Source organism: Erpetoichthys calabaricus, chromosome 5, assembly GCF_900747795.2.
Source record: "Erpetoichthys calabaricus chromosome 5, fErpCal1.3, whole genome shotgun sequence".
Lineage (NCBI taxonomy): Eukaryota > Metazoa > Chordata > Cladistia > Polypteriformes > Polypteridae > Erpetoichthys > Erpetoichthys calabaricus.
The window spans coordinates 181,976,494-181,992,713 of record NC_041398.2 but is presented as its reverse complement, the minus strand read 5'-3'; the positions used below and the strand labels follow the sequence as shown (position 1 = coordinate 181,992,713).

The 16,220-nt window shown below is 35.3% G+C and overlaps 1 protein-coding gene and 1 long non-coding RNA gene across 13 annotated transcripts in view; one reads left to right on the top strand and one right to left on the bottom strand.

Moving 5' to 3' along the window:
• LOC114652093 (albumin 1-like) overlaps positions 1-16,220 on the bottom strand; it is a 116,062-nt gene that overhangs the window by 31,065 nt on the left and 68,777 nt on the right. Inside the window, exons 1-3 of one of the 12 annotated variants that reach the window (XM_028802282.2) lie at positions 9,139-9,275; positions 8,277-8,334; positions 4,546-4,678 (exon numbers count right to left, since the gene is read on the bottom strand). The exons of 10 other annotated variants lie outside the window; for them this stretch is intronic. In XM_028802282.2, the coding sequence (XP_028658115.1) occupies positions 4,546-4,678; positions 8,277-8,334; positions 9,139-9,199 (252 nt within the window). In that variant the 5' untranslated portion in view covers positions 9,200-9,275. Of the gene's footprint in view, positions 1-4,545; positions 4,679-8,276; positions 8,335-9,138; positions 9,276-16,220 lie in introns of those variants that run through there. One more of the 12 variants, XM_051928313.1, reaches the window with a different exon arrangement.
• Positions 1-16,220, top strand: part of LOC127527948 (uncharacterized) — an 89,056-nt gene that overhangs the window by 25,862 nt on the left and 46,974 nt on the right. The window lies entirely within an intron of this gene.

Here is a 16,220-nt window from a genome sequence, read left to right as displayed (position 1 = left end):
TTGGACCAAGCCACAGGCACGCTGTCGCGTATGTTCAAAGAAGGGTCAGCGTAGAGACGTCAAGACCTTCTGCTCAAAGTGTCCCAGCAATCCAGGACTTTGTGCAGTTCCCTGCTTTGGCCTGTGGCACAGCAAATTCAAATACTGGGAATGAAACTATGATTGACTGAACTAATTTTGACTTTTGAATTACTTTTGACTGTTCTGTTTTGTTGTAGACAATAAATCCAGAAGCCTGAGAAAAGGTACATTTTGTGTTTTATTATGTGTTTCCCCATTTCTAGAACTTGCACAACATTTAGTGGTCAATACTGCTTGAATAAATATAAAAAATGTAAAAAAAAATGTAAAAAAGTAAAAAAACGAAAATTGTTCAGATTTCGCCTGGCGTGGGGAATATTTAGGGAGTTGGCGGTTAAAGGGTTAAAAGACACGCCCTCCTCACTGGACAGTTAAAAAGACCAATCAAACTAACGATGACATCAAGTATTACCCAATCAAAAGTAGGAAAGGAGGCATCTTCATAAAATGCGTGTGGGATGATTTGCATGAGACGCTGCTTTAAAAAAAATGATAAAAAAAATACGGGACAAATCCCGTCCAGTATTGATTCAAAACGGGACGCGCAATTTCATTCTCAAATGCGGCACGATTCCGTATTTTAAAGGACGGGTGGCAACCCTACAGTGCCAGGTAACCACCCATACAATCAGATTGTGATTCAGACTAGGAATGCAATGAATGTAATTACCCCGATCTACATACAAGGCGAAAGTCTTGCAACATTCAAAGATGATGGTTTGGGATAAGTACACCATACAACATAAAAGAGCTTATGAAGCCTTGAACCGAAAAAAGCAACATCTCAGAGATCGTAAAAAAAAAAAAGGAGGTAATGTCGTTTTACTCGCTGTAGATTTTAGTCAAACATTACCAGTTATTCCACGAGGGAGACCAGCAGATGAACTCAACACGTGTTTAAAATCCATGCTTCTCCCACGCTCGGTTATATGTCGCGTGTTCTCGGGTAGGTACACCAAAAAATGTATACATTTAAGCATGTAATGGGCAAACAAAAAATGAGGTATACCCGAAGGCACTGCAGTAGTACTTAATCTAACTTTACTTCTTAAATGTTAATGTTTTACTGTTTAATAATTTATACGCTTCTTATATGTTGTTCAAATTCTTTTATCAAAATACCAGTGACAGCGCAATGCACAATAACATGGAGTGAATACACCATACGCATCCGCCCACGGACGCCCTGGTGTGCGCAGATAGGAGTTGATTCTACAATAAAATAAAATAAACATAAAAAGAGTAATACAATCATCACCCATAAAACGGATAGCAGACGTGACGTACTATATGTGTACCAGATTTCAAGTCAATAGGTGAAACGGTTTGCGAGCTACAGGTGATTTAAAATCCTGGACAGACACACAAATTGCCACGGTAGCAAATTACAGAAGAAGATTTTACTGTTTAATAATTTATATTTATATGAAATGTGCTTCTTATATATTACTTCATATTCTCATATGATAATGATGTTAATGGTTATATTGATTTATATGTTATTGAAACTGCATGTATGTGTGTATATGTATGTATATATATATATATATATATATATATATATATATATATATATATATATATATATATATATACTAGCAAAATACCCGCGCTTCGCAGCAGAGAAGTAGTGTGTTAAAGAGGTTATGAAAAAAAAAGGAAACATTTTAAAAATAACGTAACATGATTGTCAATGTAATTGTGTTGTCATTGTTATAAGTGTTGCTGTCTTTTATATATATATATATATATATATATATATATATATATATATATATATATATATATTATATATATAATATACACACACACATAAACATTTATATACATATACATATATATACATATCTACATATACACATATCTACATATATATACACACATACATAAACACACACATAAGACTTATTGACTGAAACGGGCTTTCACGAAAAAAGTTAGGGCTTTGCTACAGGATACACCCTCCACAAGTTAACCAAGTAAAAATAAAATATATATTTCTGTTTTATTTAAACCTTTTAAGTTCATATGCATAGCCCCATTTGGCTGTTTAATTTTTTTTTTCTTTCTTCAGTAATATTTAATCTCCTTAAAGAAAAAGAACATATCCATTTTACTTTTTTTGTATCTCTGTAGTAATATTTTAGTGTAAAAGAATAACCAGTATTTAAACCTTTTATGTTACTTTATACATTTATTTTACACAATGTTGAAAAATTAATAAGAAAGCTACATATTTTGGCAGCTGCTGCTTTCATTTTCAATTAAATGAAAAAAGCTCTCCAAGAGAAAACGTCAATGAAGAAGAAACAGTTTGCACTATCTAAAAAGGAGAAATCCTCATTTATAAAAGTTTGCTGCAGGTGACTTAACTGAAAATAAATGAATAGTTCCTATGTGTATAATACATATTTATCTATTTGACTTATGCCTTTATTCCACCAACTTACAACATCTGAAGTACAATTTGTTACATTACTTTTGTATTTTGCAGCACAGGCAGGTGAAGTGACTTCCTCAGGGTCACACAGTGGTGTCAGTACCAGGATTTGAACTGACAAGCTCCGGGTTTGCTGAAATATTACTGAAGAAAGAAAAAAAACGAAAACGGGCAAATAGGGCTATGCATACAAATGTCCATCCATCCATTATCCAACCTGCCATATCCTAAATACAGGAGCCAATAAGTAGATATGTATATATACAGTATATATATATATATATATATATATATATATATGTGAATGTATGTATGTATATATCTATGTCTATATATATATATATATATATATATGTAGATATGTAAATTTGTATATGTATATATATATGTTTATGTGGATGTGTATATACGTATGTATATGTAGATATGTAGATATGTATATATATATATATGTATATGTATATATATGTTTATGTGTGTGTGTGTGCATATTATATATATAAAAGACAGCAACACTCATAACAATGACAACACAATTACATTGACAATCATGTTACGTTATTTTTAAAATGTTTCCTTTTCTTTTTCATAACCTCTTTAACACACTACTTCTCCGCTGCGAAGCGCGGGTATTTTGCTATTTATCTCTTTATATAAAGGAGAGTTGGGATCCGAGAGACTGTGTTTGTGTGTTTGTGGAGGGATGGAGAGTTAAGGCAGGTGTTGGAGTCACGTGATCATCTCCCCTCCCATTCACCTCATTTCATTCAATTCATTTCGCTCGAGCTGAGCTCCGCAGTTGGCGCGGTCTTGCTGTTCTTGATTTGCTTTTCACATGGCCAAGTATATGTTGCATGCTCAAGAGTAAGCTCAGCGCACAACTTGGTCATATTACAACCAGAGGGGCAAACTGACAACATGGTATACAAAGAGATCCTTAACAAATAATTATTCGTATAATTTCCCTCAGTTTATTATAAAAAATTTTAAAGCAGTACTTCGCCGCTGCGAAGCGCGGGTATTTTGCTCTATATATATGTGTGTGAATGTATGTATGTATATATGTATGTCTATATTTATATCTATATCTATATCTATATCTATATATATATATATATATATATATATATATATATATATATATATATATATATATATGTGTGTGTAGATATGTAAATTTGTATATGTGTATGTATATATATATATATATATATGTATATGTATATATATATATATATTTATATATATAATGTATATATATGTATATATGTATATGTGGATGTGTATATGTATATATATGTATATGTAGATATGTTTATATGTAGATATGTATATATATGTATATATGTTTATGTATATATATGGTTATATAACCTCTTTAACACACTACTTCTCTGCTGCAAAGCGCGGGTATTTTGCTATATATATATATAAAAGACAGCAACACTTATAACAATGACAACACAATTACATTGACAATCATGTTACGTTATTTTTAAAATGTTTCCTTTTTTTTTCATAACCTCTTTAACACACTACTTCTCCGCTGCGAAGCGCGGGTATTTTGCTAGTAATACAATAAAAGTCAAATCTAATAAAGAGGCAATTGCTTTAAAATTCCATGATGCTTAACTTTACTATACTATGCAGAATATTCAAGTGCAAAGTACGGCCCTGATTTGGATTAAATGAGTTTAAAAATGTTATACTGTATTACATGATTTTCAGCAGGAATTGCCTTTAGCTTATTTCTTAGTGATCAAAAAACTATCATCTCAGTTTAATAAAATTTAATTATTGCCCAAAATAAAGCTATGCAATGAAAACTGTTTCAAATGTAGCAAACATGGAAACAGTAGACATTTTTGTAATGTTGTAGGGAAGACTTACATTTTTGTAGAATATTTGTAAGAAAAGTTGAATATCAGTTTTTCCTATAAATGACTAATGTAACAATCAGTTAGCTGGAATACAAAATTATGCTGATAACAAAAGATTACAAAATTATTTAAAAACCTGATTACTTCATTTTTAAAGCAGTCTGAAGATGGGTTCTCTCCACAGCAGGCACCTGCAGCAGCTGTAATCTCCCTTGTGAGTAAAACAAGTTCTTCATAGCCACTCTGTGGAAGGTTCTGAGAAAGAGCAACTAGAACGCTACAATATAATAATAATAAAAAAAAAAATCATGTTTTAGTTGAGTTGTTTATTGTTGCATTTTTGAGTCCTAATCCAGGACACAACCAGTCCCCCAAATCTAAAAATGTCTTGACAACAACCTGCAATTCAACATCATCAAGACAAAAGAGCTGATGGTGGCCTTCTGGCATGCCAAGAAGAGTCTGAAGTGGTGCAAAGCTACAGGTAGCTGGAGGTTTCCGTAAACAACAAACTGGAAAGGTCTGACAACAAAGTGGCACTGGACAAGAAGGGCCTGAGCAGACTGTACTTGCTAAGCAGACTCAGGTCTTTTGATGTATGCAGCAAGCTGCTGGAAATTTTCTACCATTCCAAAGTAGCCATTGTGTTGTTCTACGCTGCAGTCCCCTGGGCAAGCCCAATGCCTGAACACGTTTATCAGGAAAGTTTGCTCCACCACAGGGTGAACCCTGGACACACTGGAAGCTGTTGTAGGGAAAAGGATGATGGCAAAATTGGATGCCATCATGAACAATCCCCATCCATCCCCACTAGGAGGTGCTATCTTGGAGCCTTTTAGCCACAGGTTCATTCCACCACAGTGTGCTAAGAAGTGACTCTGAGGGTCTTTTCTGCCCACTGCTATCAGGCAATTCAATGCTTCCTCCTGATGTACTCGTTAAGTTTATTTTTATTTACTTACTTATCGATCAATTGATTGGCTGTATTATTTGTCCTGTGAGTATGTATCCTTGTTTTTTATGTTCCTGCTGCTGTATGCATCTGATTTTCCTCATGGGATTAATAAAGTTTATGTAATCTAATCTAACATTCAGTAAGATTTGCAATATTTTATTTTCTCAGTTAAATAAGATTAATCATTTGCTCTACCATTTCATTGTGTATTTCAAAATGATATTAACATTTAAGAATTTTTTTTGGGAAGTACAGTTACTTACTTGGTAGACTGGGCATAATGAATAATAACTTTTGCTTTTTATGAACATTTCTCTTTATAAATAGAAAAATGTAAATATTTATATGTATATTTGTCAGAGGGGGACACTTTTACATTTTTTTGTGCACTGGGTGGTTCCATTAGGCACCCACTGTTGGGACTGGGGGGTGAGAAGTTAAAAGGCTGTCTGTACTTATTAATGGTATTTGCTGTCTTTCAAGGGAGTCACTGCTTTGAAGTCTGGCCTTAGAGAATGTTTGTATTTACCTGGCTTGGAAATATTGGTTCCTAATCAGCATATCTGTACTTATTAATGTTTGGTAACCATACATTTTGTTAACTTGTGTTTTTATTAATTGTTAAACCCAGGCAATTTAGATGTGCCATTGATTAAACTGTTTGTCCAGGACTGACAACAGCAGGGGCTGAAGTAAATATAAACTCCTGGCCAGCAGAAGGCAGAAGGGAGAGTCCACAGGAAACGCTGCCAAGACACTCGGACAGGGCACAGGGGCTCGCAGGCAGACAAGGGTACCTGGCTGGCACGACGTGAGGCACAAGGACGGCAACACTTACTTCCAGGGAGGAAGAGACAGCTCCACAAGGAGACGCCAGTTGTGGGTCCAGCGAAAGAGGGAAGCCGTATGAGAGGACCAAGCGAAGCTGACAGACGAGGAATGAGGTGTGCCTAGGTCCCAGCCACACAAGGAGCCCAGAGTGGAAGAAAAAAGGAACAACGAAGAGACGCTGACAGGGAGTCAACAATTTGACACAACTTCTGTAGGGGAACGAGTGTCCGGGGAACAGAGTGCATCCATGGACAGTTGAACGATTAAGTGTTGGGGTAACACAGTGAGCAAACTGGACTCTGCACCACTAAAGGTTGTATCCTCCAATTCTTGTTTTTTACGGACTTTTAGAGGGTGGACTGTGTATTTTCCTTTTAAAAAAAGGAAATTAATTCCTGATATGTTTAGGTTTTGTTATGTTCATTTATCTTTTTAATGTACCTTATATTGTCTTGTACAATAGAACTTACTGTTGCTTTTTTCTGAAATTACTGTTGTGTCTTTCATTGTGTGTTTACTCACCGCCCAATTTAAAGAAACCTGTGTGCTATTATTGGTAAATTTCAGGAGTTCCCAGTCTCTTAATAAAACTGGGTGGCGTAGTCGGATGTTTTAATGGTGACAAAGTTAGATTACCTGTGAGTGTGACCAGACACCTGTGACATATTTACAGAGTAAAAATGAAAGAAAATTATAACTGATATTTAAAAATAAGCCAATGGAAGACTGCATTAACAACATTACGCATTTTGATAGTCTCTACCATGGATTAAAGCCCACTTGAAAAAAACTGTTAGCTTTGAATATTTTTTACTCATTGAAAAAATACAACAGAATTTTACTTTTATTGGTATTCCCAAAAGCAGACATTTTGAAGTATGCTGTTAGTGTGTAGTTTACCTTGATTGCCTTTAAAATGTAGCTACTGGGAAAGACATCATTGTCATTTCTTTTTACCCTTCTCACCAAGTCAGTCCGCGTAAATAAATATACATTGACTGAATTATTGAAGGTAGGAAACAGCTTATATAGAGTGTATAACACTAGCTATATACATCTGTGTCCATCCATCCATTTTCTGGATGTGCATTATGAAATCTCTGACAATAATAGGAGTGTTTTTTTTTTCAATGTTGAAGTTGCAATGCAAAATTGTTAAGTCACCAGACAAGTGTGTCTGCCTAAAGCAAAGGAGAAAATATACCTTTGCTTTTCATAGGTGGTATGTAACACAACTGCCTTTATTGCCAGGGACAGAACTAAATGTTGTAAGATGCTGGAGTGGACTGTTTACCTTTTTTTTTTTTTTTTTTTTTTTTTTTTTAGTATTTATTATGTTAATATCCTCTCTTCTTCATTTCCACTACCAAGGCATGCATAAGTTGGTGCATGTTTTAATATGTCATAGGAAACCGTTGTTTTTCCCATCATTTTAAACTATGTTGTCAGACTGGTTAAAATACCAGTTTGTTATTAATGACACTACTAAACTGCCAGGGTTTTATTAATGCAAGGACTAATGTGTGCATGTATGGATACATTATTCATTTTCTGCTATTTTTATTTTAAGTCTGCAAGGAGTCAATGCAAATCCTGCAAGCTTTGGGTGGTAAGTGGAAACCAAAATGAGACAAATGCCCATTCAAACCTGTACACACTCACACACACACACCAATTCAGTTTTTAAACTGCCAAGGAATCTAACTTAGCACAAGTTTGTGATGCTGGGGAAAATGGCAATATGCAGAGCAATTTCGTGTTGATGTGAAAAACACATCTAAACTCCAAACACAGTGAGTGGGCCAGGAGTCAAACCTGGCCTCTTGACCTGTAAAGTAGAATTACATCCTATTGCACCACCATAACACTCAAAATTGATATTTACTAGTCAAACTAGAACACTTGTTCACATGGATTCTTTGGATTGCATTAATTTAATGTGGAAAATTTTGTTCTATAATTCAGACATCTGACGATTTCAGTTATTAATTGTTAGAGAGAAGAAATCTGCAATGAACAACTAAGCCACTACAAACCAATTAAAGTTTAATGTTAGTAACCAGTACAGATAAATGTGTAATAAACTTACAAAGTTTTAAATCCTTCTTCTTTTATGTCTGCGAAATTTTCACATATTCGGTTGGTGTCTAAAAGACATTTAAAAGAGTAAACTCAAACAAAATATTTTGAAAAACCAAGAAGTTTGTATTTATGAAGTGACACAAAGCATTTTATTATTTGTAAAGTAGTAAATACTTTTTTGTAAAGTACAGTGGTTTTCTTTCTATCAAATTTACATTTTATAATTAACTCAAGATTGGTTCAGCGTAGCTTGTATCTGAGAGTCAATTCTCGTAAAGCAGTTTAAAAAGTGGATTCTTTATGATTTATGTAAAAAAAATGTTTGGGTTGATGTATAGAGGAGGCTTTAAAGAAAAGAGATCACTCATTTTAATTGCTAAAATCATAGTTTTGTTTCAGAATGTTGACTATTTCTTACCTTATTACAGATACAGGAGTCCAGATGACTATATACTTCTCACCTACTGCCTGCTTTGCCAACACTTTCTTTTATAAAATGCTTATATAGAGTACTACCAGAATAGCTTTTGGGAATTGAAAATAATTATCAAAAAATGCTACATCTCTGTAATGTTTGAAAGAAATAACATTACATCAATAATATAAAAATGTGAAAGTAAGTCAGAATAGTTTGTGTAAGTTTGCTATTATAATCATAAAACACTAAAACATATATTAACATTGTGTTAATAAATAAATCAGACCTAGAATAATTCAATTTAAAATGCTTGATATTTAGTATTAAATAATTAGTTTTAGTATTAACATATTAAATCACATTGGTTGCCTTCAACATTAACATTATTAGAAACAAACAAGGAAAAAAGAAAACCTTTTTTTTTTCATCAAACTCTGCTCTTGATACTGACCTGACTTCCCAAAGTGAGCTGAGATCAGAATTACAAATGAAATTAAAGTGGCCCACTTCATTGCTAAAAGGGTGAATTGTCAAAAGATGCAACTGACAAGTGCCCTCATGCAAAAAGTATAGCTTTATACATTTATGGAATAAATTATTAATCTGGACTTTTGACTTTATTGATTTATTTTTAAAAACTCAATTGCTAATATTTGTAAATCCCTTAAATGTCTAACAATTATTAATAGGTTATGTAAGACTGGCCAGAATCATGTATTCTGACCTTAGTGGCCCTCAAAGTTGACTCATTACTTCATGTTAAAACACTTTTATCAGATTGCAAACATTTAAAGCAAACTCTTATATAATGAAGAATGTGGCAGTTTTGGTGGTTTATGCATCATATCAACTTTAGACAGAGTTAATGTGTTTAACGGTTACAAATGCGAATATTCAACAACCTGATATCACAGGATGAAAAAAGACTCCGTCATTATCACTATAAATATGGGGAAACTTTTTATATTTTATTTTTAAAATGTTCTAATGTTGCTATCTGCATCCCATATGGGTTGTTGAGGTATGAAAAACAACACAACTCTAAAAACAGAACGGCTCAAAGGGTTACATAAATATGGCATGCATAATTCTATGGTCATATTTGTACAATTACATGTAGTCAACAGACTTCCTGGCTTTGCTGTCAACATCACTGTTGGCTTTAAGGCTTTCCATAAAACAATTACCAGCTGTAAATCACAGCTCAGACCAAAGAGGTACTAGTGAATGCAGGAAATATTATTTTATCATTGCAACAATACTCTCCTGGCTAATGTGTCTTTTCAAAAAGTTCTCATTGTCCATAAGCAAGAATATGTGGTATTGTAGAATTATCCAGCCATCCATTTTCCAACCCGCTGATATAAGTTTTTAAAATTAAGTCTGGCCATCTCAGTTCCCTCTAATATAAGTCTTCATCATCTGCTTCACAGAGTGAGTCCAAAAGAGTGTGTCATAGCTATCAAGTGTTGTCAGAAGTGCCACACTCTTGTATGGCTAAGTATTCAATGAACAGTCCCAGCAAACAACTGCACTGCTCTACTATCAGGGATGCCAGAGAGAAGGTACTGCATGATATGCTCCAAATTTAATTAAATCACCTAGTGCACATATTTTAATTAAAACAGGTTGAAAACATTTTATGTAGATTTTGTGTTTATTTACGTTTCATTTTATATCCATTCGCTGGTGATATGACTGGTTGCAAGATACCAAGATATTAGTTTTACCTGAAAATTATTTGAGTGGCACAGAATAAACATTATTTTTATATAGGATAACAAGGAATTGTTACTAGTTGCTAAAAACAAAAGCTAAAATTAAATGTGAAAACTGTGTTTTGTTTTCATCCTTATGTCTGTTTTTCCATTCTTTCCGTTTCCTTTTGTTTTTAGCACTGTGGTGATTATACTCAAAAGGAGTTGCTTAGAATATGTTGTGAATTTTGAGGAGAATTAGGAATAGGAAAATTTGACTCCCAAGATCAGGTTAAAGTTTAATTGGTTTATTTAGAAAAGGATTGATATAAAATTCACAATGTGCTTAACCTAAATTACTACAGGCCAATACACTTTAGGCCCAGTTACTAAAAAAATCACCAAAAATGACTAAAGACAAATGAAAAAAAAAAAGATAAAACTAACAATATGCAAAAAGGCTAAAATTTCAAGACAGCAAAAACTTACAAGAGGCAAAATATACAAAATGACAAACTAAAATAACTGACAAACTAGGGGCCTGCAGTGCCCTTAAATCAGACGTCAGGAGGTAGCCACATTAACTGCTCACCTTCTGGAGATTCTGCCTTCCCCCAACCTAAACATGAAAAGGAGAAAGCAAAAATCGACAGCAAAGAAGAATTACAAAACCAATTCAAGAAAATTAAAAAATAGTTAACAGAACAAAGAAAACTTAAAGAAACTAATAAATAATAAGACACACACTAAATCATAATAAGCAAAACAGAAACTAAAGATAGGCAATAGACAGTAAAATACCGGAGGCCAGCTGTAGGGGAAGTCAGGAGATAATAATGGTTCCCATGAGAACTCGAGGTATCGGCAGGACAGGTGCAGAGGGGAGTCAGAGAAAAACAGCAAATTTGAGCGAGGTCGGAGTGATAAGAATTTACTATATAAGTTTTGAGCTCTGAACTGTTCAGGGCTCAGCTCAATATGGCCGTATTGGGTTGAGTCTGTGTTATTATTATTGTTGTTTTTTTGCAATAAAGCTATAAACTCTGTCTGCCTATCTTCTGAGTCCTAATAGCCTTCATTTCTGGTAAAAAGCCTTTTGGTGACAATTTTTTGCCACGACAGAAGCAGTTCTGGGTCATGCAGAACCACCCTATAGTAAAGGATCCTTTCTGCAGCACGGTGGCTCCAATAAAACACTACAGGGTCACCCTAGGATACCACAACTCCCATGCCACCCTGAGAATGAGAATGTGGGAGATCCACTACAGGAATACTGACATACTGTGGATGTAAATGACCCCAGGAGGCAGTTCCCTTCAATTCATTCATGAAGGACTCTGGGCTTGACAAGGAATTACCCATCTAAGATGAGATGCCCATCTGTCCAAAACAATGACATAACCCCCCATCTCGGTGAATGGCTTCCAGATATCTTAAAGATTGTTTGACATCAGTTTTTAAATGAGATGTCCTGGCAAAAAAGTGGAACAGTCCAGCAGGAATGCAGATTCTGACTCCCTATCTTGATGCACCTCTAGATTTGGAGATATCCTCTAGATATGCAGCAAAAAACTCCCGAGTATATTTCCTTCTGATGGTGTGGCAGTTTGCTTTGAATTGCCTCCGTCTGAAGGCACAGTACTAGAACTTGAAACGTCACATGTTTGGGGTCAAGCAGTGGGTTCTGGTTTTCATGCTGGGGCCCTGCTTTCCAGGAATTACCCTATGTGGAACCTCAGGCAGCAAGACTGGGTGGCCTTAGGCAGCAGTTAAGGAAGATACTCATTAAAGAGCATTCCTGCAGCTTCAGATAGCTAGATTTACACAAAACTGTCTGGCAGGGACAGCAGGACTTCTAGAGCAGTCTGTTGGGGGTGATTTGACTGTGAAACAAGAGTCAAACAAAAAGCTAAGAAATGTTCAACTCACCATTTGACTTGGGTGGGCAGGAACCTCTGGCTGCAGGACTGGAAGACAAGCAAGAAGACTGAAATGGCTTTAGTCACAGACTCTGGTTACGTAATTAATGTGTCTGGGATACACTGTGGCTGGGGGAGTTTAGTCTGGGTGGCAGAGAAGACTAAGACTGATGACTTGATTTGGACAGCAGTGTAGTGTAGTGTAGTGTAGTGTAGTGTAGTGTAGTGTAGTGTAGTGTTGGCTGCTCGATCTGGACAGAACTGTAGCCTGGAGATGATGGCTCAAAATGAGCATCAGCAAAGACTGAGGAAACTTGGGAGAAGAGTTTTTAAATTTTCCCTTTTGTATGAAAAGTTTGCAATGAGTTTAATATACTGTATACTGCAGTTGGATTCCAACACTTTATAAATGATTAAAAATATCATCCAAATCATCTTGATACCTCTGGCCAAAAATGATTTGCAAAGATCATGAAGCCAGCTTCAGATTGCTCTGTATTTCCAAGGCTTTGAATAAGGAAAAAGAAAGGTCAACTGCTGATAATCCAGTTTTCATCATTCTAAATAACACCAGTGGAACCTTTAAACAAAAATTCTCTGAAATAGTTTTATAGTCAGCATTTTATTTTTTAAGGTTGGTGTGTTCTCTAGTGATTTTAAGAAGAAGGAATGGGAAACTGTATACCCAAATATACGGTTTATGACTTGATATAAAGTTCATAGGCCACCACACTTTACAAAAAAAAAACACAAATTAACTAAAGGCATACAAATGACTAAAGACACATTTCACTGAAGGCAAAATACAGAGAAAGGCAAAATTAATAAAAGGCAAATAGAATCTTTAAAGCAAGTGCTTCCAAGGTCATTTTTATTTTATTGTTAGGGCCTATTTAAATTTCTGGTACTACATGCTGTGAAAGGGTGCGCCCCGGACACAGACAGGCAGACACGTTTACAGCCATCACCACACGTTTATTTTACAATTCTACTATATACAAAAGTCTCTATGTGCACCACACCAAACCCCCCACAGTCTCTCACAGTCCAAGCTCCTCTCTGAGCCGTCTCTCTTTCTCTCATGTCACACAGGGCCTCTCCTCGCCCCCTCTGCACCAGCCTTGTCCACCTCCTACCCGACTCCAGCCTTGATTGCAGGGCGGCGGCTCCTTAAATAGGTAGCTGGGTGCGGCTCGCAATCAGCCACCTGCCACAATGCTTTTTCTTTGTTTTGTTTTTCCCTGATTTTGCTTAAATTGAATTGAATAAGTGACATTTTAGCATCACCACATACAAGTGTTAAATGTATGCGTTTTGCCGTTTGTCTTTCTGGCCAAGTTGGGTGGGCAAAAGGAAAAAAAAACCTGATAAATTCCTTTACTAGTGGAGATGCTTTGATTGACAATGGTGGTCCTTTAAGGTGGGTCTTCAGGTTTTAAGGCATGCTGTTTTCATAGATCTGAGACAAATTAGCATAGTGTTTAGATCTGGACGGTGTACGTGCCCAAAAAGAAATCTAACTGCATTCTTGTATCATTGCTCACGTACTAAAGTGTCAGCAGGCATTTTTCATGGCAATACATGTGTAATTTGTGAGCATGCCCTTTTCGGTCAAACAGAGGAAGCTTTGCAGTGTACTTGTGACTTTACGCTGTAGGAAGATAAGTAAATAAATCAAGATAAGTAACATTAGATCTAGCTTTTATATAAGTAACATATAAATGCTTCTTATGTAAAGTCAATCACAAAACATAATCACAAACAGGAGTTTGCACGATATGTCGGCAAGCTCTGTAAGCCATGCTGTTTCTTTGAAGGACAGGTGAATGGCAGGAGGACGCTGGACCCTGTATCCTAACGGTGCCATCTTTCGCCTTTACGCCTGGTGCAGCTGTGTTGTTCTTATGTGTGAGTGGAAGTTTCTTGCAGGGAGGGCTTCTGTTCTCTTTCTCCGGTCTGAGTTCACCTCTGTTATAGCTCGTCTTTATTTGAAAACAGCAGTGTCAGATCGGGGCGAGCGTGAACGTGACTGAGAGAATAAAACTGAATTAAAAAAAAAGCTAACCTTTACAAGTACCATACATTTACACCGTCTGTTACAGACTCCAATCAAATGTATGCTTTTATTGTATAATAGTAACAATAAGAACAGCTCACTACTCAAAACGTTTATTTTGGGACGCGTTAAGACTCGAACCCAGGATCTTCTGAAAAGAAGTCAGCAGCTCTAACCGCTGTACGCCAACCAAGAAGTCAGGGTAACCAGCAACACTAACCTGATTTCTTTTTCTTTGGTTATAGTCTTAGGGGAAAAAAAGCACATTTGTTCTGTTATACTTGTATATTTTGTGAAAGTGCTTATTTGATATTTGGACTTCAGTCTTTACACATTATGCACTTCATGCCAAAATTTTGTTGTTAGTACTAAAACTTGGAAAAAGTTTGTCTTTTAGGTATGTGTTCAACATTTTCTGTCATCCTACACTTACATAGACAGTAGATCTTTGTAGACACAGAGAACACGTGAAATGAATGTGTTCCGAATAACGATATATTTTTTTAGCCTAAGTATCTGACTCACTGATAAACAAGGCTTCAGTTGGGAGAGGTTTTTGCAGTTTCTCCAGTGGTGGTGGGGATGGTATAGCAGGCTGCTTGGGATTATCGACACATTTACAAGACAAAAGACGCTGAATGGAGACGTGCGAGTGGATTTAAGGTGGGCCGGATTTACGAGTTTTCTCGTAAGTTTTGGTAATTCTAGTGTAAATTGTGCCAACCTAATGTGGGACAGAAAAAGTGAATTTAAAATAAATTTAAATAAATGAGTTTATGAATCAAATAATGAGTACAAAAAGTGGAAAACTTAAAAGTTAAAACAAATAGAAAAATAATAAAAACAAAATGGAAATTACCTCACTGGCCCTAACTATTACTGATATTCAATGTTGTTGCACTGTTTTTTTTACAATAGTCCCACTAACCTTTTTTTTCTGTTTCTAGCTAGATCATCCCCATGTCAGTTTCCCTAACTCACCCGTTGGCTTTAGATGTGTTTTTCTACTGGCAGAGAAAAATAGACAAGGAACCTCAGATGCTACACATGGGCCACCATCCTCATTCTAGATATGTCCAGTTTTGACACTCCCACTTATCACTGCACCAATGGATTTATGTGAAGTTATGAATTTCTCTTTTGATGTGGATACAGCACTAAGGCCATTTGTTTTGATTAATTTGTAACTGATTTGTTTCAGCCTATCATTATGCAGATGACAAAACTGCACCATCAGCACCATAATTTCTCTGCATGCTGTATTTTGAATAGTTAGTTTCATTGATTAGTTTTTTGGGAAATAATTGCTTTTTATGCAAAAATTAAGTAAAAACTTAATACACAGAGTGGACCTATAACAAAGTTCTAATTTTTTTGGAAACTTCAATACAAGTATTCTGTATTTGTGAATGCCAAAAGTGCAAAATAACCATTTTAAGCAATATAAAATATAGTGGAAAATTTTTAAAAAAGAGTAAGCAAGAGAATAAAAAGCAGAAAAAATAAAAGTATTATAGTAAATGTTCTCCTTATGTGCTACACTATATTGGTTAGTACATAAATATACATCAACTACATTTAATGTAGCCAAAGTACAAAGGCTTAATCTAAGCTGGTATGTAATTCTTAGGTGTTACTTCAAATTCAGCGCCTGCCTTGGAAGAAGTACGGCATGATGCGTGATATATTACAGGATTGTAGACCTAGGCTATGTGAACTCAGAATTTTAATTTTTCAAGGAATGCTGTCAACTGCAGTTTTTGTTTACTTTCCTCTTTTCAACTGGATAACTATGTGTCAGTTTTTTTAAGGTTTTTGATCTTTGTACAACTTATTATTAGTCTAAAAATATTTCCTTGCC